General features: G+C 36.5%; 1 protein-coding gene across 1 annotated transcript; it reads right to left on the reverse strand.

Moving 5' to 3' along the window:
* Window positions 1-3,416: 3,416 nt before the first annotated feature.
* Window positions 3,417-4,229, reverse strand: LOC110795552 (cell wall / vacuolar inhibitor of fructosidase 2-like). Its single transcript, XM_022000569.2, has one exon. The coding sequence runs from the start codon at window positions 4,164-4,166 to the stop codon at window positions 3,558-3,560; it is 609 nt and encodes a 202-aa protein (XP_021856261.2). The 5' UTR covers window positions 4,167-4,229; the 3' UTR covers window positions 3,417-3,557.
* Between the last annotated feature and the right edge of the window lie 17,842 nt (window positions 4,230-22,071).

Below are 22,071 nucleotides of genomic sequence, written 5' to 3' on the forward strand. Positions count from 1 at the left end.
AATGGTTGTAGCTAGGGACTTGTTTGCAATTTTTAGAAATTCCAAGCTACTAGCTTGACCATTGGAGTTCAAATGATAAATTAGCTTGGCCAAGCAAATTAGCTTATTTAAGCTAATTTGCTTGAAAAAACTTGGCCAATGAAATAATATTAAATTAAATTAAATTAAAATATTGATTGACAAATATGACTACATTAAATATTAAGCTAGTAGCTAACCACTAGGGTACTAACTAGCTAGAAATAAAAGTAGCTTGAAATATTATGTGACATGACAAGCTAATTTATAAATTAGCTTACCATTAAATATGCTCTTAATACCCTCAACTTAGCTTGCTTTCCCTCAAACAATTTCCCGCCCAACATTATATCTATGTTATTTAACCATAGCCACAAAGTTCCATCTTCCATCAGAAGTTTCAGTATCGATCCGAGCTTCTTGTGTGGTCAACTGGGTGTCCTGTCACACGGTCCCTGCTTCCCAGACCCGTTTGACTCATTCGGACCGGGTCCGAGTATCTGGCAGCAAAGGGAAGGGTTTCTCACCCCTCCAAATTCTCCGGCACCTCTGCCTCCGTTGCACCGATCACCTTCACCTTCACCTTCATTTAGCTCTTCTTTTCCGGCGGACAGCATCGACAGCCACGGCTATTTGGCCAACTCTCCAGTCAAATTTCAATTCTTCCACTTAGCAAATTCGGTCGACGATACCTATGAGTCGGAGGTTTTTCAATTTCAGGGCTTCGGAGCATACTGATCCATCGCAGATGGATTATTCCCCTGTCACGTCGTCGGAAAATTTTGTTGACACTTTGGAATTTGTGTTCTCTTTTGAATCCCTTGTTCCCTCTGGAAAAGGGAAGGAGCCAATGAAGTTGCAGTTATCTGGCACAAGTGATAAAGTTTGGAAGTGGGTTAAAAATGTTTGTCCTATGAAGCGTAAGGCTCAAGTGGCGACGACCCATAAAGAATTCTGATGAGGTTAATGATCCTTGTTGCTTGTTCCTGCTACCATTGAAGAAACGTCATTGTCTTTGTGGTTCTGTCAACCGTTCCATCTGTGGGGTCGGTTTCTGGTGGTGTGGCCAAAGTTGTTGGGCCACCAGCAGATAAGTGAAAATCTGCTCTTGGAATTGTAGGGGTTTGGGTTAAGCGTACTCCCCTAAAATTCCTTATTTGGCTTCGTTAGTCCGTTCTTTTGATGTAAATGTAGTGTTTGTCATGGAAACTATGCTCCCTGTAGTTAGTGCGTGTCAAAAGTTGTCATCCCTACTTTTTCCTGGGTTTTGTGGGGTTGACGTGGAGGGTTTAAGTGGCGGTCTTGCTCTTTTGTGGTCGTCTGATGTTCAACTAGTTCCTTTATAGTCTTATGTAAATTTCAGAATGTAATTAATGAAATAAGCTACATCGCCTACATGTTGTTTGTGTACAGGGTGCCTCATTACTCATATTGTTTTCATGTTGGATTGAAATATCTAGTATATTGGCTAGATATCCTAATATTGTTCTTATTGGGCGCCTCATTACTCAGATCGTTTTCATGTTGTTTGTGTACGGGGCGCCCCATCACTCTATTGTCATCCCGTATCACCACTCCTAAGCCTACATTGCAGTGATCAAGAACATCGACGTCTCTGTTGACTTTAACACATCCCACAGGTGGCCGAGACCATGAGTTTGCCGTCTGCGCACCTCGAGCCCGCAATAGTACTACAGTCACATGATATCTCTTTCATACTCCTTCCGTCCCGGAATATTCGAAACGGTTCAACCGGCACAGAGTTTAATGCATTATAATTGACTTTTTATTTAATTAGATGGTACTCCCTCCGTCCCTTAATATTCGCATCGCTTTCCTTTTCGGGTCGTCCCTTAATACTTGAACTGCTTCTATAAATGGAAATTTTTTACCAATATTATATTATTTCTCACACTTACCTACTAACCCACCTACACCCTTACTCCCTACAAAAAATCATTTAAAATTTCACACCCCACTACCCCCTACACATTTCCCATTAACTATATTAAAAAAATACCAACCTATCAACTACCACTCATTAAATTATAAGTCAATTCAAGTGTCTTAAACTCCCACCGGTCAAACTGGTGCGAGTATTAAGGGACGGAGAAAGTAGTTGGTAATGGGGTATTTTTTTAATGTACGTAGTGGGATGTGTGTCAAACTTTTAAAGAGGTAGGGGGGTGGGGGTGGGGGTAGTGGAATTTTTTAATGTTATTTCAGGGAGTAGGGATGTAGGTGGATCCTTGGGTAAGTGAGAAATTCATATAATATTAATAAAAGTTTTCATTTTTAGAAACATTGCAACAATCCGAGACGACCTTATACGGAAAACGTTTCGAGTATTCCAGGGCGGAGGGAGTAGTTCTATTATTATTTAATTAGAATAAATAAATTATTCAAATTATTTCCTTGTTGTCATTTATCTTAAAACGTGTGAAGGACAAAAATTGATTAATCGTCTAACAATAATGTTCTCCATCCTAATAGTAGTAGTTCAAAACTAACCCATTTATGTTTCCAATCAAGTGAAGTGCTCTCCATTTACAAAAGTAACTAAAGTATGTCATATTGGACTCCTGCCCTACAATGTTGCAAATAGCAAGAAAAGAAAAAGTTTGATTAGCAAAGTTTCTCCACTTTGACAACACTGGCCCTATAATATTGGTTGTCAATCAACATCATTGACCCAAATCCTTATGTTTTCGAATTTCACAGGTAAAAATCTCACTATTTTGAATAATATTGCAACTGTCATTAGTGTCAATAACGTTATTATACGGTTCTTTTTTTAGATGACCACCATTTCATTTTTAACACAATTCATATAATCTCCTACCTCCGTTTCATACAAATATTTACGGTTACTATTTGCACAAATATTAAGACAAAAATGAAAAAGTTGGTTGAATATAATAAAATATGGAGAAGGTAAAAAAAATGTGTAAAATTGTGTGTGGTTGTAAAAAAAAAGAATAAAGTGAGAGAAAGTGAATGAAAATCTGTAAACATGGTGGGTAAGAAGAGTAAGGTAGTAAATTTTTATGTCAAAAAATAGACTAAAACGGAAAGTATAAAAATCATTTTGAAATAGAGGTAGTAGTTAACTTGAAATCTTGAACAATGAACAACCGGAGCCTAACCATCAATTACTTCGTATGATAAAAATATAGTCATGTAGAATCTTGTTATAATCGTCTCATTGTATAGATTTATAATATCAACTTTTAATAATTTTTAACCATTGGTAATTAAATGTATTAATGATTGAAATATTGCAATGGAAAACGTGACAAAAGAATTATGTCACATAAAAAATAAAGGAGAAAGTATTAGACTTTTAGTCGCATTAGTTTTTCTAATATTGTAATGCACTTATAATATAATCAATGAAATACACATCAATTCAAGGAGTTTTCCGGTAAACCCGATCTAAAAATATTGAATAGGTGAAAATGAAGAAATAACAGCAATGTCATTTATCCTTTTAAACATAATATAAACAACTAAAGATGAAAACTAGTAGAGATTACACACTAAGAACGTTTATTGATTGAATAGAGTTGGTCAACTAATCCCAAAAGCACAGCACAAATATGCTTAAACCCATCTTCTCTAACCTTGAGCAAAGTAGGATAATCCACACATTGGTACCGATTGAATGCATTGTGGCAAGCGTTGGAATAATCAGAGGCACCCATTACATGGATAGAAGCATAATCATAATCATAATCTTCCAAAGACAATTCATGTAAGCTAGACTTAAGAGAATCATTAGCATAAGAATACTCTGAAGCACATAACTGATATAACTTCTTTAAACTAGTATCCCTATTTCTACTACTAATCACTTGTGATTGTGATGATAAATAAGCATAAGTTTCCGATGCATTCACCATTCCTACATTCACCATGATAGTTGCTAGCCCTTTCAGATCCGAATTTGAGCTTGAAGGATACGATTTCAAGGAGGAGATGCATACATCACTATATTGAGTGTTTTTGCATGTTTTTTTGATGAAATCATCATCTCCTTTAACTACTTTTATTCTGTTATTGATGAAGATCAGCAAAACAAGTAGAAACAAAAGCTTAGACAATTTATCCATTTGAGCTTTGTTTAGTTGTTGTGGACTGAAAATCATGGACCTAGATTTATGGTTGTTATTGGCTCATATAAAATAATGTTCATGAATATGTAAATGTAGTAATAGTATTAACTATTTTATATAGGTGAGCTGTTTTGTTTGGTATCACTTTATAATAAGGCTAAATTTTGGTGTTGGCCCAAATGACAAAAACATATGTTCACGGGTCAATATGAAGCCACATATTCTACCATTTTGAAATTTATGGTGTTTTTGTTTATGTTAGGTAAAAGGAGCTGACATATATCCTTTTGTGTTTATACACATGATGCATACATTATACTTTATATGTTCTTATTTACATGACACAATTGAGTAACATAATTGAGTTTTTGACACTATTCATACAAGTTCCTTTGACTTCCTTTTGTGGTTTATACTTAAGAAAAAATATAGTCGTGTGGGGTCTTGTTAGATTCGTCTCAATAAATATTTTTTAAATATCAACTTTATTTAATATTTTCTTATCCATAATTAGAGATATTAATGTTTAAAATCGTGCATTGGCAAACGTGTCTAAATAATTGTGTCATTTAAAAAAGAACGGAGGAAGTATTTTATTTAAATGATGAAAAAATGAGTAATTATTGTCTCAATAATAGAGATGGTTTTTGGGTTTTAAATGAAATTAAATTTCACACTTTAATAGGAGTGTAATAGGTACTTTACAGAAGACACCAAGTCATCAGGCGTTTCCTTTATCCAAACGGAGAAGAGAAGGGAGGGTAAAGGATTCCTATCCCAAGGTGTCACTTGTAGTATCCCACCCTTAACGAGCTGCTTGCTAATTATATTTAACTTTGCTAAAATTACTTAACTTCACAACTTCGAAGATTTAATCACGACCTAATCAGCCACAATGACCCACAAAATTCCTTTAAAAAAAATTACAAACAACCTAATAATAACTTTGAGAGAGCTTAAATTACAACTTGGATAACCAAAATCACGTTCTCTAAACAATACTAAGAATCCATAGCACCCTGAAATAACCACTAAGCATCTCCTATAGATACCTTAATCATGATCATCATAGTCTTGCAAAATATTTTAACTCTTCATCAACAACACATAAACTCCAAGTACTTATTGATGAACGACATTTATGTCGCTCTTAGCCTAGGATTTTATTTCATTTTAATTATTAGCATTTTATTCTTATTTTTATTTAGTTTTGTCAATAGTTGGTTTGTCGCGTTTTTGAATTAATCGCAATTTGATCTCGTCTTGCGTATATTTTACTCGTTTTTGCTCTAAACGTGTCTTTCATGCTCAATATTATTGTGTAGAGTCATTTGGAGTATGAACGTGTTAAATAAAGTAATATTATGCTTAGACGATGATAAATATGCTTTATGATTTGGAAAAATGTTATATGATTTAATAATGTGCATGCTTTACAATTTGAAGGAGCTAGGCATTTGCGCACACACATCTCACCCTTGTGCACACACAGAAAACCACCAAAACCGTGCAGGAACTTCTTAAAAATATCAGCGCGCGCACATTCCTTGTGTGCGCACACAGCGGGGCGCTACGGCGATATAAAATTTCACAGCAGCTTATTCGCGGGCAGACTTCTTTGGACGAGCATAGAAGCAGCAGCAACGTAGAGGATTGACGAAGAGTAGCAACAATAGGATTAGATTAGAGCTAAAATATGAGTTTTAATTCATTGGATGGAACTTAGATTCTAGGTTTAAACAGTTAATTTCATATTCTCTTCTTGAATTTCTTAGTTTTTTTCATCAATTTTTTCAGAATTTCCCTTCAATTTTGGTTCAAGTTTCCTCTTTAATTTTGGTATAATTCTCTCTCTTTTGTTCTTCAATTCATTCAGAGCTTTAATTGTTTATTCTTAGGTTTTTTGTATTATAGTTTTATCCTTGATTTTTTTTATTTGAATTGGTGATTGATTTTGGAGGATTCATATTTGATTTTTCTGATTTTTGATGATTGAATTTGTTTAATTGTTGCCATTAGAGTCATGATTAGCATTGTTTTGATTATCTTAATTGTAATTTTTTTTTTAGTATGAGTGAGTAGTTCATAATCCAGAGGGAACAAAACTTTGGGTGTAGAATTGAGAATTTTGGAGAAGAATTGTGATTGTTAGTGTGATTATATGATGTTGGATTCCATGGCTAGTTAGTTTAGGATTAGCTAGCCTAAATTTCTAGAAGATTGGAGTGCTTAGTCTCGAATTGGCACGAAAGTGTGATTCGTGACTTGCATTATCTATCTTGGCTTGCCCATTCTTGAGTTCCTCTTCAAGTCTTGATTGTAGCGAAAGCTAAGTTAGTATTAGTTGAGAAGTTCTTGAAACCGAAAGGTATATTGTGGACCAGAACAACTGGGACAAGAAGATTCAGGGATGTACGTACAATATATATAGAGTGTTGTAGAGACTCAAATGGTTAAAAAGGATCTCAAGTTGCTTAACAAGGAGGGTTTTAACAAATGTTGAAGGTGAAGACATTAGGCTTCTGCATTACTACATGTTCAAGATAGACTTCATGCTAACCCCGATGATGCTAACTTAGAAATTGAAGAAAAGCAGGTTGTTGGAGCTTACAAAGTATACATCTCTTTCCTTCAACAAACTGTCAAGATCCTGTACTTGGAAATGGGGGGGGGGGGGGGTGAGAACACCAGACTCTTTCATCAAATTATTAATAAAATAAGGAAGCACAATACAATTCACTTCACTCTATTCAAACTCTGAATGGTGAATCAATCAGATTAACAGAGGGGGTCAAGCATGCTTTCACTCAATTCTATTATGACTTGTGTGAGGGGGTCGAAAAGTGATGCAATTTTCGGACGCACAACCTTTCTTTTGTCAAGAATGGGATGTGTACTGTATTTGATACTTAAATATTCCCTCCTATGTTGTGGCAATTGCGATTAAGGAAGGTAGCGTATCCTGGCTTAACTAGTTATTGGAGTCGCCAAATAGTTTTATCCTACATATCGGAAAAAACTAATAAAACCTTGTTTGTGTGATACAAGAGTACCACAAATACTTGATCTACCGAGGCTCGAGTTTTTATCACAATAGCAATTGGTTCCCTTTTGATCTTGAATGGAAATTTCCTCAACATAATACGTAAAGTAGAGCTTAGGTTTGAGGGTAAAGTTACTACTACGAAGAGTGCCCAGTGTCATCTCTTGGAGGTCTTTACTAGCCTGAAACTTCGTGTCACAAATGAACTTAGGGACATGCATTATACTACATTGATAATATGAATTGATTTTAATGCACAGATAATTTAGACTAACAATATGTAGAAAATGTGGTTTAGATTGATTTAATTAATAAACCTAGCAGAATATCCAAATTAAGGAGAAATGATCTTATTAGGCGTTATAAATAAGTTAAAATTATATGAGCACATTTTAATGGTGATGAAAGAAATAAACAGTATATGCACGTTATAGTATAAATGAGATCATATTGTTGTTTTTAGGAACTTACCACTTGTCTTTGCTAGATCTCCTTTTAGGATTAGAGTTCCCAGGTGGTTGTCTGGAAGATCCTGATTCTTGGATCAATTCCTCCAGAGTAACCTTACTATAGGACTAGAGTCCCATCTATTTTCCCAAACTAACTGATGCACTCCCACTAGTCGTTAATCATGGGAGCACACACGAGTGATACAACTTCTTTCCACTTGACACCATCCTATGGCCCTACACAATGTATAGTAGAAAAGGGGTAAGTAAGGGGTATAGCTCTCGGGGATCAAGTGTTTCCATACTAACAAGACACGTGTAGATACTAGAACAATTTACTCTAATTAAAACAACAATCAATGGTTGGGTTGTTTACACAACTTGTCACTAATTTCACAAAAGGGAAAAACAACAATAATAAAAGATAGGACTAGGGAAGAGGGATTCCACCTAGTATAGCTATGGCTAGACACAACTCTTGCAATAGGAATCAAAATATGAAAGGGACCTATGCACCCTATAAATACGGGCCACCCGAATTTTACCTGGAGGCACACTTTCTAGTATGTAATCTACTCCCAGCGTATAATACTCCAAAGACATTAATAACAACAATTTTGTCATCTCAATCCACCCTACGAAACATGAAAGGGAGCTAGGTACCCTATAAATACAGGCCACCAGACTTTCACCGGCGAGACACGCTTCCTAATATGTAATCTGCTCCCAACGGATAGTCAGAATACTCCTAAGACAATGAGCATGACATATGGTCATCTCATCCTAAGAGTGTGAACATCAACATCGGTGAACACATAATCCTACCAAGCCCCGATGGTCACGGTCACTAGACTATGGAATCCACTTAGTAACATCTCATAAGAATGAGGCTATCAACCCTTGAACCCTCCTAGGTACCACTTTAAGGTTACACAAGGGGTGTAGGAACAAAAACATTAAGTAGGCATCCCAATTGTCATACTACTAAGAAATGTTAGGTTATGATTCATATGACAAAACATAAATCATGCGGAAAAACCATAAAGCCAGGAAAGCATATTATTTACACATAATCATTTAGCATAGTATAGATGCATACACTTTGTAGCGTGCCTTCCCTAGCTGCGCCCGAACCGAACAAGAACAAGTCTTTAGGACTCCAAGTGTCGTCCCTCCGTAGATAGTCCACAGTACGTCCGGATCCGCCTTAAGCTTGACCAACTAGGATCGCCCTTAAGGTACTTAGAATTTTCGGCTATTGTAGGCAATTATATGACTGAATTTTTGCTCTCAAAAATCACTTTGAACACTTGAATACTCGATATAAATTATGAGCCCTTAACTCATATTTATAGACCATGGAATAAGTAATCGAATCCTACTAGGATACGAATTAATTAAATTAGAATCCTAGTAGAATTCTTATTTAATTAATTTATCTTTTAGGATTAGGAATTTTAATCATTAAACAAATCCTATACTCTTTAGGTTTCGTATGTGAACACAAACTCTACACGAGCATGACCCGCAAGCGTGTAGGCCATGCCCGCGCACAGCCCACACGGTCGCTCGGCCCACGCGAGCTACAAGCCCACGCGAGCTGCAGCAATGCTCGCAGCCCATTGCTGCGCGCGCTGCGCGCGCTGCCATGGCCTGCTGGGCCTGGCCTTGCGCTGGGCCTGGCGTGGCCTTGGCTGTTCGTGTGGCGCGCTTGGCTTGCTGGGCGATGGCCTGGCTTCGTGCTGGGCCCTCGTCCGGCAGGCCTCGTCCGATGCTTATTCGTACGATACGCTTCCGATTAAATTCCCGGTTCCGGAATTCATTTCCGATACGAACAATATTTAATATTTCCGATTCCGGAATTAATTTCCGTTTCGAACAAATATTTAATATTTCCGTTTCCGGAATTATTTTCCGATTCCGATAATATTTCCGATTCTGACAATATTTCCGTTTCCGGCAATATTTCCGATTCCGGCAATATTTCCATTTCCGATAATATTTTCCGATACGTACCATGTTTCCGTTTCCAACAACATCTACGACTTGGATAATATTTATATTTCCGATACGATCCATATTTCCGTTTCCGGCAATATCATCGTTTCCGGAGTATTCATTTCTTGCCTGTGACGATCTCAGCTCCCACTGAAACCAATATCCGTCGATTCCGAATATCCATAGATGGAGTATTTAATGCTATTAAATACTTGATCCGTTTACGTACTATTTGTGTGACCCTACGGGTTCAGTCAAGAGTAAGCTGTGGATTAATATCATTAATTCCACTTGAACTGAAGCGGCCTCTAGCTAGGCATTCAGCTCACTTGATCTCACTGAATTATTAACTTGTTAATTAATACTGAACCGCACTTATTAGACTTAACATAGAATGCATACTTGGACCAACGACATTATTTCCTTCAGTCTCCCACTTGTCCTTAGGGACAAGTGTGCATTTCCTAATTCCTTTGTCGCTCGATGCTTGCTCTTGAACATAAGGTAAGAGTTGTCATCCTTATTATGTCCAGAGGTGTTTCTCGGTTTCAGAGTTCAACTGATCAAATAAACAGATAATCATAGCCTATGATTCATCTAAGCACGGCCATGCATTTCACAGTTTCTAGCTCTCCGAGTGGCCTTGTACAACTTTTAAGCATCTCATCCCGATTTATGGGAGGACAATCCCAATCTTGCGATCTTGAGATTAGACTTCGTTTGATAGGTGATTACCTGAGCGTTGCCTTTATAGCCTCCTTTTACGGTGCGACGGTTGGTCAACGTCAAAGCAACCAGTTCTCAAAACAAGTAATCTCAAATCACTCAGGTATTGAGGATTTAGTGTCTAATAATTTTAATGAAATTTACTTATGACAGATTTTCATCTCTTACAGTAAAGTTTCATAGGTCTTGTCCGATACTAGTCTTCCCAAAGTAAGTATCTATGCAAATGATTATGACATTGCCATGTCCACATAGTTCAAGAAACAGAACTACTAGTCATCTTGCATTCTAATCGTCTAACGTTTTCTATGCGTCCAATTTTATAGAAAACTCCGACTAGGGATCATTTTCAACCTTTGACATTCAAGTTCACTTGATAGACATTTCTTAGTCACAGGACTGGTCCTGACAGTCTATCTTGAATATATCGTCAAATTGAAGGGACTCATCATTTAATAAACCATAAATTAAATGGAAAAATGAATTCTCTTCATTTATTGTGAATGATTAACCAATAATGTTTTACAAAGATTTAAACTCTAAAACTTTAAAACATTAAACAGGGATATCAAAGCCATTCTCCAATATGCTTGATTCCCAAAGCTGCAGTGTGCAAGTTGTGCTTCGCCTGCGGCAGAGGTTTAGTCAATGGATCTGATATGTTGTCATCAGTTCCAATCTTGTTTATCTCGACTTCTTTTCTTTCAACGAACTCTCGTAGAAGGTGAAATCTACGAAGTACATGCTTGACTCTCTGATGGTGTCTAGGCTCCTTTGCCTGTGCAATAGCTCCGTTATTATCACAATACAGGGCTATTGGTCCTTTAATGGAGGGGACTACACCAAGTTGACCTATGAACTTCTTAGCCATATAGCTTCATTTGCTGCTTCATGTGCAGCAATGGACTCCGCTTCAGTTGTAGAATCCGCAATGGTGCTTTGCTTAGCACTTTTCCAGCTTACTGCACCTCCGTTGAGGCAGAAGACAAACTCAGACTGTGATCTGAAATCATCTTTGTCGGTTTGGAAACTTGCGTTCGTATAGCCTTTAACAATTAATTCATCATCTCCACCATAGACCAGGAAGTCATCTTTGTGCCTTTTCAGGTACTTCAGAATATTCTTGGCAGCAGTCCAATGCGCCTCTCCTGGGTCTGACTGGTATCTGCTCGTAGCACTGAGTGCGTACGCAACATCCGGGCGTGTACATATCATAGCATACATTATTGAACCAATCAATGATGCATATGGAATCCCATTCATTCGTCTACGCTCATCAAGTGTTTTTGGGCACTGAGTCTTGCTTAGAGTTATTCCATGAGACATGGGTAGGTAGCCTCGCTTGGAGTCTGCCATCTTGAACCTATCAAGCACCTTATTGATATAAGTGCTTTGACTAAGTCCAATCATCCTTTTAGATCTATCTCTGTAAATCTTGATGCCCAATATGTACTGTGCTTCTCCTAGATCTTTCATCGAAAAACATTTCCCAAGCCAAATCTTGACAGAGTTCAACATAGGAATGTCATTTCCGATAAGTAATATGTCGTCGACATATAATACTAGGAAAGCAATTTTGCTCCCACTGACCTTCTTGTATACACAAGATTCGTCTGCGTTCTTGATGAAACCAAAGTCACTGACTGCTTCATCAAAACGTATATTCCAGCTCCTGGATGCCTGCTTCAATCCGTAGATTGACTTCTTTAGCTTGCATACCTTTTTAGCATTCTTTGGATCCTCAAAACCTTCAGGCTGTGTCATAAACACAGTTTCTGTTAAAACGCCGTTTAAGAAAGCAGTTTCGACATCCATCTGCTGTAACACCCCGACAATTCTCTCTTTTCTAAAATAACTTTTAAATATAAAACGTAGAGAATTATCAAGGCATTATCGCCCGTGCGAAAACGTAACGGCTTATTCAGAATTTTGCAGCGGAAAACATAAAACTAACTGTAAGTTTATAAATAATCATTTTCAGAATAAATCCCAAAAACCAATCAACGAAAAACAAAGTTAATGTTACTAATTCAATAAGTTTTAGAGTCCACTTAAACAAACCGAATCCAACTTAGAAAATCAAATGAACTACAAGCTCTCTAATCCCGATCCCAATGATGCATCATCTTCAAACCCGTAGATGGGCAACGCTTATTGATCCTTAGAGACTGCTCACCAAAGTTGGGTCATCACAGGATCAATAAGGCATAGCCATGATCAACACACACAAACAAAGCACGTAATCAGCAAAGCTGAGTACTACATACTAAAACAATAATAATCCTAACATGATACTATTAAACATAATTAAGGGCAGACAAAGCATGATAATCTGACGACCATACTTAACTAGACTAGGCTAAACTGGACTAGACTTTTATAACAATAATATTATTTTAATTGAAATAGGCAATGGACCGAGTTTTCTAGCTAAGCGAGGTACGGGCGCGACTCCGTAACCTCAGTGACCTGCGATATCGAGGAACGTTTGACTGAAAATAGGACGCGGTGATCAATCCGGTCCGAATGAAAGGCCATGGGCTACCACCATGAACCCCAACTCCTGTTTGTCCGTCACTTTAGACGTGCACAGTCTAAAACTATTGCTACTCAGTTTCACTTTACATGATTTACAAATTGACACCCTGTTATGACTCAACAATCACATAAGGCATGCAACTCACATTTATTTATAACTGTTTTTATCTTAGAATTGAGTAAGTGACCACAAAGGCATCAAACAAGACTCATTCCAATTAACTCCAATCTTTTCTTTAATACTGATCAACCCCTGAATATGGGTATAAGGTTTCAACTTACTAAATAAGGTCCTCCGCCCTCATAAAGTAGTGAAAAGCTAAAAAAGGAACAACAATTAACTGATCTGAATTATATACTAAATAATCTAGTGTTCCCAATCAAACATGTTTGCATCAATCTTTCATACTAACATGTTATAATCCTCAAAATGCAATAAAGGTTTAATATGTTCATCCAACAGTATCAAACATGCAATTTCAACCTGACTAAGTTCATCAACAACATCAACATAACCAAGTTCATCAATAATTCAACATAGTTTCAACAATTAGCACACATTCCAAGCACACAGGTATGTACGTACCTTGTGTAAACAAACTGATACGTCACTTTAACACTTTTAAAAGTCGCCTAAAGAGAATTCTCCACCTAACAACAACCAATATAGACTCATATCAATTCATATTGAATTTTCAGCAACATTAGGGAGCTTCAAACCCTTCCTAAACATAATTATAACATTTCCCAATATCGAAACTTGAATATTTGATTTCCTAGCATCGTAATTGTTATATTAATTATTGAGATTCGTTGAAAACTCTTCAAAGCATCATACTTTAAATTTCCAGCAATATAACTAATTTCAAACTACTCCAAAACATAATTAACATGTTTGAAATCATAAAAACAATAACTTTAATAACTTGTAATCATCCTACCATGGTTTCAAAACTCTAAAAACCTTAAAAATCCATGCTTTAATAATTAAAATTCTAATTTCATTTCAATTACATAATCTCAAATTTAAATTATTAATTATGCAAAACATGTAATCTGAATTCATAATTAACTCATACAAACTATAATTTAATTCAAGGAAAACATGAATTATATTAATAAAACATGATTAAAACATAAATTAGTTTAAGGGTTTCAGAATTAACCAAAATAAGAAAAGAAGGAGTGATGGCCGGCGGCAGGGCGGCGCGGCAGCGGGACCAGGAGGAGGAGTACGTCGGACGGCGTCAGATGGACGCACGGTGGTTGTGCGGCGGTCGCGGAGGCTGGCGATGCATCTGCAGTGACGTGAGAGAGTGAGACAAGCACGAGGGAGAAGAGGGAACAATGGTGCTCGCGAAGGAGAAGGGAGCAGCGAAGAAAGGCCGGCGGCTGGGCAGGGCAGCGACGGCGGGTTGACAGCTGCAACCAGGTACTGTGGTGCGACGGTGGAGGAGGGCTGGTGGCTGAAGCAAGGGGTTTGTGGTTCTTGTTCACGTGAAGTTGCAAAAAGAAGGAGGGTTTGGGTGTTTTGTTTTTCACGTGAAATTGAAAGAGAGGAGAGTGGAGGAGAGTTGTGGGTTTGATATTTTGGGCTTTACCAAATGGGCTTAGAATTAGGATTTAGTTTTAGGATTTCAATCTAAAATCGGTAAGGATAGTTTTCTAAATTCAATCGGTTTCGCAATTCGATTTCTTTTCAACGTAAAATTCTAAAATTATTTTAATTTCATAAATTCTTAAAATATTTAAAATGCATTTGAATAAATAAATATACATTAAAACTAAAATTCACCAATGTAATTTAAATATAATTAATTATACGTAAAACTATATTAATAAACTTTATAAATATACGGGGGATTACAATCTACCCCTCTTAAAAGAAGTTTCGTCCCGAAACTTGACACGAGAATTCACACATTTTTCAAAAGTCTTTAATTCATTCTTACTAGAGAAATAATTGTGCCACTCATGTGCACTGTTTTGCCAACTTAAAGTTGTTTGTGTTACTCAAGAACACCTTTTCTTATGCGAAGAATCTATTTATTTTGCATCAACATGTATAAGTTGCTAAAAATGAGCATAAAATGCATAAAAATACTATAAAAATAGGTAAAAAGCGCGAATTTCTATCGCATTCTACCCCTCTTAAAGAAAACGAGTTACGCCCTCGTAACTCATCTCAGGGAATAACTTTGGGTATTTCTTCCTCAACGAATTATGTCCTCAATACAATATTCTCACTAAACTCATTCCAACAAGTAAGACTTCTGCAATTCTTTCCATACAATGCCTCAACATGTGACATCGTAATGCTTGCATGGTAACTATTGATGCACGAAAATTCAATCGAACCTAGGTGGCCTTCCCAATTACCCTTAAAGTCCATAACACAGGTTCTCAACATATATTCCGTTAGTAATCTTAGTCTGTCTATCGTTTGCAGTGTGGAAAGAAATACTCATTTTCAATGTTGTCCCCAAGATTCAACTGGACCTTATTGCCAAAATTTCAGACTTTTGTTCTCGATAAGGATCTTACATGTTGCCCTATAAAGGTAATGTCTCCAAATATTCGTAGATAACACCATAACAGCTAACTCTAGGTCATGGGTTTGGTAATTAGCCTTATAAGGTTTCAATTGACGCGACAAAAGCTAAATCTAAAAAGCTTCCTCACATTTCTCACTTCACTTGAATTTCGATTCCTTTTTCAACAAGTTGGTCAATGGTTTTTCTCTCTTCGAAAAGTCTTTCACAACATCCTATAATGGTCATCTAGGCCTAGAAAACTTTAGATACATACACGTTCTTGGAATAGGTCACTCACTCACCTCTCTAATCTTAGCAGGATCTACAGAGACTCCTTCTGGTCAACTTTTCCTTTTTACCAAACCTCATTATGCCTTTCATGGATATGTATAACTTTTGGGCTTAACTCTTAGCTCTTGCACCAATTCATATATTTCTTTTCATCTTTTCCAGACAACAATGATTCTAACGATCCTGGACCACTCAAATCTTCTCTTAAATTTAATCCCTTACGTAACATAGTTCTCAATTAATTTAGTCCTTAACTTTTCCGTCGGTGTCACTATACACATATGACTTCAAGCTTTGTATACTTCATTTAATAAAACTAGATTCTTCCTAGGCGTCTCCAAGTAATCCTCAAGTGTTTGTCATGCTCTTTCTCATTCTATGCATAAATAGGGATATCATCAATAACATCATAACGAACTAAATTCGGAATTCGTAGAAAATCTCATTCATCAAATCCATAATTAATGCAGGTGCATTGGTTAACCCAAAAGACGTTACTCTAAACCCATAATGACAATGACGAATCCTAATGAGGTCTTAGGCCCTTATCAGCTATTCTCAATTGGTGGTACTTTAAACGCAAATCAGTCTTCGAGAACACACTCGTCCAATTCAATTGATCCAATATGTCATCTATCCTAGGCAAAGGATGCTTGGTCTTGATGGTTGCATTGCTTAGCTCCCTAAAATCGATACCCAATCTCACACTCTCATCTTTCTTCTTAATAAACAACACCAGGGCTCTTCGTGGTGATGCATTAGGCCTAATATACCCCTCATCGAACAATTCTTGAAACTATGTCTTCAATTCACTCATTCCAGGAGGTGTCATTCTATCAAGTGCTCTGGGTATAGGTGTCGGTCCGGGATTCAACTCTATTGTGAACTCAAGGGCTCTAGCTGGTGACGTACTCACAATTTCACTCGGAAACACACCAACGAATTCATTCACCATGGGAACATCCTCGATCTTCACTCCAACTTCTTTACTCACATCTAGCACAATACAGAAAAATAGTTCACACTCTCTATTCATCAATTTCCTCACTTACATTATAGAAATCACTTAAAGGTTCTTGGACTTCTCAAAACATTCACATGAGGTCAACCTTCCCATAGGGTTCCTTAAACTTACTTTCGGAATTTCACAATCTACCTTAGCCTTGTAAAAACTTGGTCAATCCATTCCCAGAATTACATCTAGGTTTCCCATTAAACTCTATCAAGTCAGAAACGCAATCTTTTATCTTCAAAGGAAAGTTCTTAAATAACTTGGTACACCTTAAGGTTACACCAGTAGGTATACTAACAGGTAAATCAATCATTTCAAAATCTACTAATTCAGACTCTTAATAACATATGACAAAACGAAAGAATAGGTTGCTCCCGAATCAAATAATGTTTTAACTAGCACGGAGTTAATAGAAAAAGTACCATGAACTACGTCTGCAGAATGTTCAGCTTCATTTCTAGTCATCATGAACGGTTTTCCTGGAGCCTTATTCTGGTTGTTGTTATCATTTGCAGGTTTATTATAGTTCTCTTGATTGTTTTGTGCCCCTCCAGGCTTTGAATTTTGACCTCCAGACTGGTTAAATCTCACTTGGTTCCCATCTCCATTACTATTTTGTTCCTTTCTGTGCTTAGTGAAGCACTCATACTCCCTATGCCCCCTTTTCTGACAATAGTTGCAGGTCACTAATTCTCCTTTGCAATTCTTACCAGGGTGATTATTGTTGCACCTCTTGCAGTGATACATTCTCACGGATTGACTCCTATTGTTGTGCCCCTGACTGTTTCCTCCTCGATAATTTCCATTTCCATTCCCATTCCTATTCTCATTCATATTCTTTTTGAAATTCCCTTGGTTTTCCCGGACATTAAACACTTTTCTTTTCTTTCCAACAACATTTTTCTTGTCCCTTATGGACTGAAAACCATAAATATGAGCGGTTCTCTCATACACATTATCTAAAGGTGTAAGGGTTTCTCCACCTAATCCTAACTGGATCTCATCGGTCAACCCTTGCTCAAACCTCTGAGCCTTTATCTCTTCTGTGGCTACAACCTCAGGTGCAAACTCCGACAGCGCTATAAATTTGCTATAATATTCAGCGATGGTCATACTCCCCATCCCCAGGTTTATGAATTCCTGCGCTTTTCGTTTTGTTATGAAAGGAGGATAAAACTTTTCCCTCAACGCAACGACAAATGAGTCCCAATTAAATCCTTCAACAACACTTAGCCTAGTTCCATTCTCTTTCCACCATAGATCGGCCTCATCTTTTAGGTAAAGGACAGCTTGGCCTACTTTCATATTTTCAGGACAATTTACCGCCCAAAATAGTTTTTCAAACTCCCTAATCCAGTTTTCTAGGAAGGTCGGGTCTGCTTGCCCCTTGAAGTATGGTGGCTTAACTTTCGCAAACCTTTCAAACATGTCCCCTGCAGAATCGAGGCGCTCAGTTCTTTCCTGAGCTAGTTTTTCCGCCAAGAGGCGAATAGCAGCAGCTAGGTCATTATTGTTGGCCATCCTAAAGCGCGACCTGTAAGTAATATATTCTATTTTACGTTCGAAACTTCACTTAACATTATCCTAGCAATGCAATATCACACCAGCATCCAGAATTCACATACATAAACAATCATTTATGAATGATATTCACATACCGGACATTCAACTAAGAAACAAGGATCAAATTCAATCATCACAAATAATAAGGTAGAAAAAGAAGAAAACATTCCCTTGCGTGCCCAAAATAAACTCTTGGTCCTTTGGATAATCAATGATCTAACTTTTATTCCTCAAAAGAATGAGTATAACAATCCCTAAATATTAACAACACACTTGTCCTCAAAATAAAATAAAAGTTCTATGATATAAACATAAACTATTGTTGGCGAATTATGGAATTCTCACATTGAAAACGAATACTTTAACTTTTATTGCTAATTCTATAAAGGTTTAATACATCCTTGAAAAGAATAAAGAATAACTCAAACTCTTATTGCTTTAACTTTAAACTGTTGTAGCTTTGCTACTTATTCTCCAAAACATTTAAGAACAAACTAACTATTACAACTTCAAATGTTTAAGGCATCTTGTCTATCTGTTCTTTCCTTGGAAATTTGTGAAGTGAAATCTAGATCCTCAGTATTCGTCGATCTTCTCAAAGGATCCTATGTTGGTGTACTTGGAAAGAAGCGTTTTATTCACGAAACAAACAACTTAAGATCTTACTAACGATTTCCCAACCAAAGCATAATCAGAATTCAATAAAACAATAAGTTTGGTGTAATCAAACAATTTTTATGCACATTTACATGCAACACTTAAACATTTAACATATGCACATAGCAATTAACTTCTTATGCTAGCAATTAACTACTAATGCACATATAATTCTATCCTATATGCCCTTTCCTATATTACCCATCTCTCATAATAAATCATAATAGGTCAAACATTGAAGAATTTAAAGAATAAAACAAGAACGATTAGTAAGAAAAAGTTTATTAAACGAATTAATAATAAACGAATAAATAAAATAAAGAAATTTTATTATTATTTTTATTTTCAAACGAATAATTAATAAGATTTTTTTTTTTTATTAAACGAATAAATATTAAACGAATAAATATACTTAAGGGATAAGATTTTTTTATTTTTATTTTTTTCGAATATATTTAATTTAATTTCGAAAATAAAGAAAACGTACTTAATTCACATAAACAAAAAGTTTCGAATAAATAAGTTGATTCCGAACTTAAATAAGAAATATTATATACTTTCAAACAAGATAAAAGGAAATCGGCCCCCGAAAAAAAAAGTACCAATTTTTGAACACTATAATACGTAGAAGCTCGCTTTTTAAGAAGTTTATTTTAAATAACTAGATAGTTAGGCGCCTAAAAAAAATTGTTAAGTAAAACCTTAGCTATGATACCACTTTGTAACACCCCGACAATTCTCTCTTTTCTAAAATAACTTTTAAATATAAAACGTAGAGAATTATCAAGGCATTATCGCCCGTGCGAAAACGTAACGGCTTATTCAGAATTTTGCAGCGGAAAACATAAAACTAACTGTAAGTTTATAAATAATCATTTTCAGAATAAATCCCAAAAACCAATCAACGAAAAACAAAGTTAATGTTACTAATTCAATAAGTTTTAGAGTCCACTTAAACAAACCGAATCCAACTTAGAAAATCAAATGAACTACAAGCTCTCTAATCCCGATCCCAATGATGCATCATCTTCAAACCCGTAGATGGGCAACGCTTATTGATCCTTAGAGACTGCTCACCAAAGTTGGGTCATCACAGGATCAATAAGGCATAGCCATGATCAACACACACAAACAAAGCACGTAATCAGCAAAGCTGAGTACTACATACTAAAACAATAATAATCCTAACATGATACTATTAAACATAATTAAGGGCAGACAAAGCATGATAATCTGACGACCATACTTAACTAGACTAGGCTAAACTGGACTAGACTTTTATAACAATAATATTATTTTAATTGAAATAGGCAATGGACCGAGTTTTCTAGCTAAGCGAGGTACGGGCGCGACTCCGTAACCTCAGTGACCTGCGATATCGAGGAACGTTTGACTGAAAATAGGACGCGGTGATCAATCCGGTCCGAATGAAAGGCCATGGGCTACCACCATGAACCCCAACTCCTGTTTGTCCGTCACTTTAGACGTGCACAGTCTAAAACTATTGCTACTCAGTTTCACTTTACATGATTTACAAATTGACACCCTGTTATGACTCAACAATCACATAAGGCATGCAACTCACATTTATTTATAACTGTTTTTATCTTAGAATTGAGTAAGTGACCACAAAGGCATCAAACAAGACTCATTCCAATTAACTCCAATCTTTTCTTTAATACTGATCAACCCCTGAATATGGGTATAAGGTTTCAACTTACTAAATAAGGTCCTCCGCCCTCATAAAGTAGTGAAAAGCTAAAAAAGGAACAACAATTAACTGATCTGAATTATATACTAAATAATCTAGTGTTCCCAATCAAACATGTTTGCATCAATCTTTCATACTAACATGTTATAATCCTCAAAATGCAATAAAGGTTTAATATGTTCATCCAACAGTATCAAACATGCAATTTCAACCTGACTAAGTTCATCAACAACATCAACATAACCAAGTTCATCAATAATTCAACATAGTTTCAACAATTAGCACACATTCCAAGCACACAGGTATGTACGTACCTTGTGTAAACAAACTGATACGTCACTTTAACACTTTTAAAAGTCGCCTAAAGAGAATTCTCCACCTAACAACAACCAATATAGACTCATATCAATTCATATTGAATTTTCAGCAACATTAGGGAGCTTCAAACCCTTCCTAAACATAATTATAACATTTCCCAATATCGAAACTTGAATATTTGATTTCCTAGCATCGTAATTGTTATATTAATTATTGAGATTCGTTGAAAACTCTTCAAAGCATCATACTTTAAATTTCCAGCAATATAACTAATTTCAAACTACTCCAAAACATAATTAACATGTTTGAAATCATAAAAACAATAACTTTAATAACTTGTAATCATCCTACCATGGTTTCAAAACTCTAAAAACCTTAAAAATCCATGCTTTAATAATTAAAATTCTAATTTCATTTCAATTACATAATCTCAAATTTAAATTATTAATTATGCAAAACATGGAATCTGAATTCATAATTAACTCATACAAACTATAATTTAATTCAAGGAAAACATGAATTATATTAATAAAACATGATTAAAACATAAATTAGTTTAAGGGTTTCAGAATTAACCAAAATAAGAAAAGAAGGAGTGATGGCCGGCGGCAGGGCGGCGCGGCAGCGGGACCAGGAGGAGGAGTACGTCGGACGGCGTCAGATGGACGCACGGTGGTTGTGCGGCGGTCGCGGAGGCTGGCGATGCATCTGCAGTGACGTGAGAGAGTGAGACAAGCACGAGGGAGAAGAGGGAACAATGGTGCTCGCGAAGGAGAAGGGAGCAGCGAAGAAAGGCCGGCGGCTGGGCAGGGCAGCGACGGCGGGTTGACAGCTGCAACCAGGTACTGTGGTGCGACGGTGGAGGAGGGCTGGTGGCTGAAGCAAGGGGTTTGTGGTTCTTGTTCACGTGAAGTTGCAAAAAGAAGGAGGGTTTGGGTGTTTTGTTTTTCACGTGAAATTGAAAGAGAGGAGAGTGGAGGAGAGTTGTGGGTTTGATATTTTGGGCTTTACCAAATGGGCTTAGAATTAGGATTTAGTTTTAGGATTTCAATCTAAAATCGGTAAGGATAGTTTTCTAAATTCAATCGGTTTCGCAAT

Source organism: Spinacia oleracea, chromosome 5 (assembly GCF_020520425.1).
Source record: "Spinacia oleracea cultivar Varoflay chromosome 5, BTI_SOV_V1, whole genome shotgun sequence".
NCBI lineage: Eukaryota > Viridiplantae > Streptophyta > Magnoliopsida > Caryophyllales > Amaranthaceae > Spinacia > Spinacia oleracea.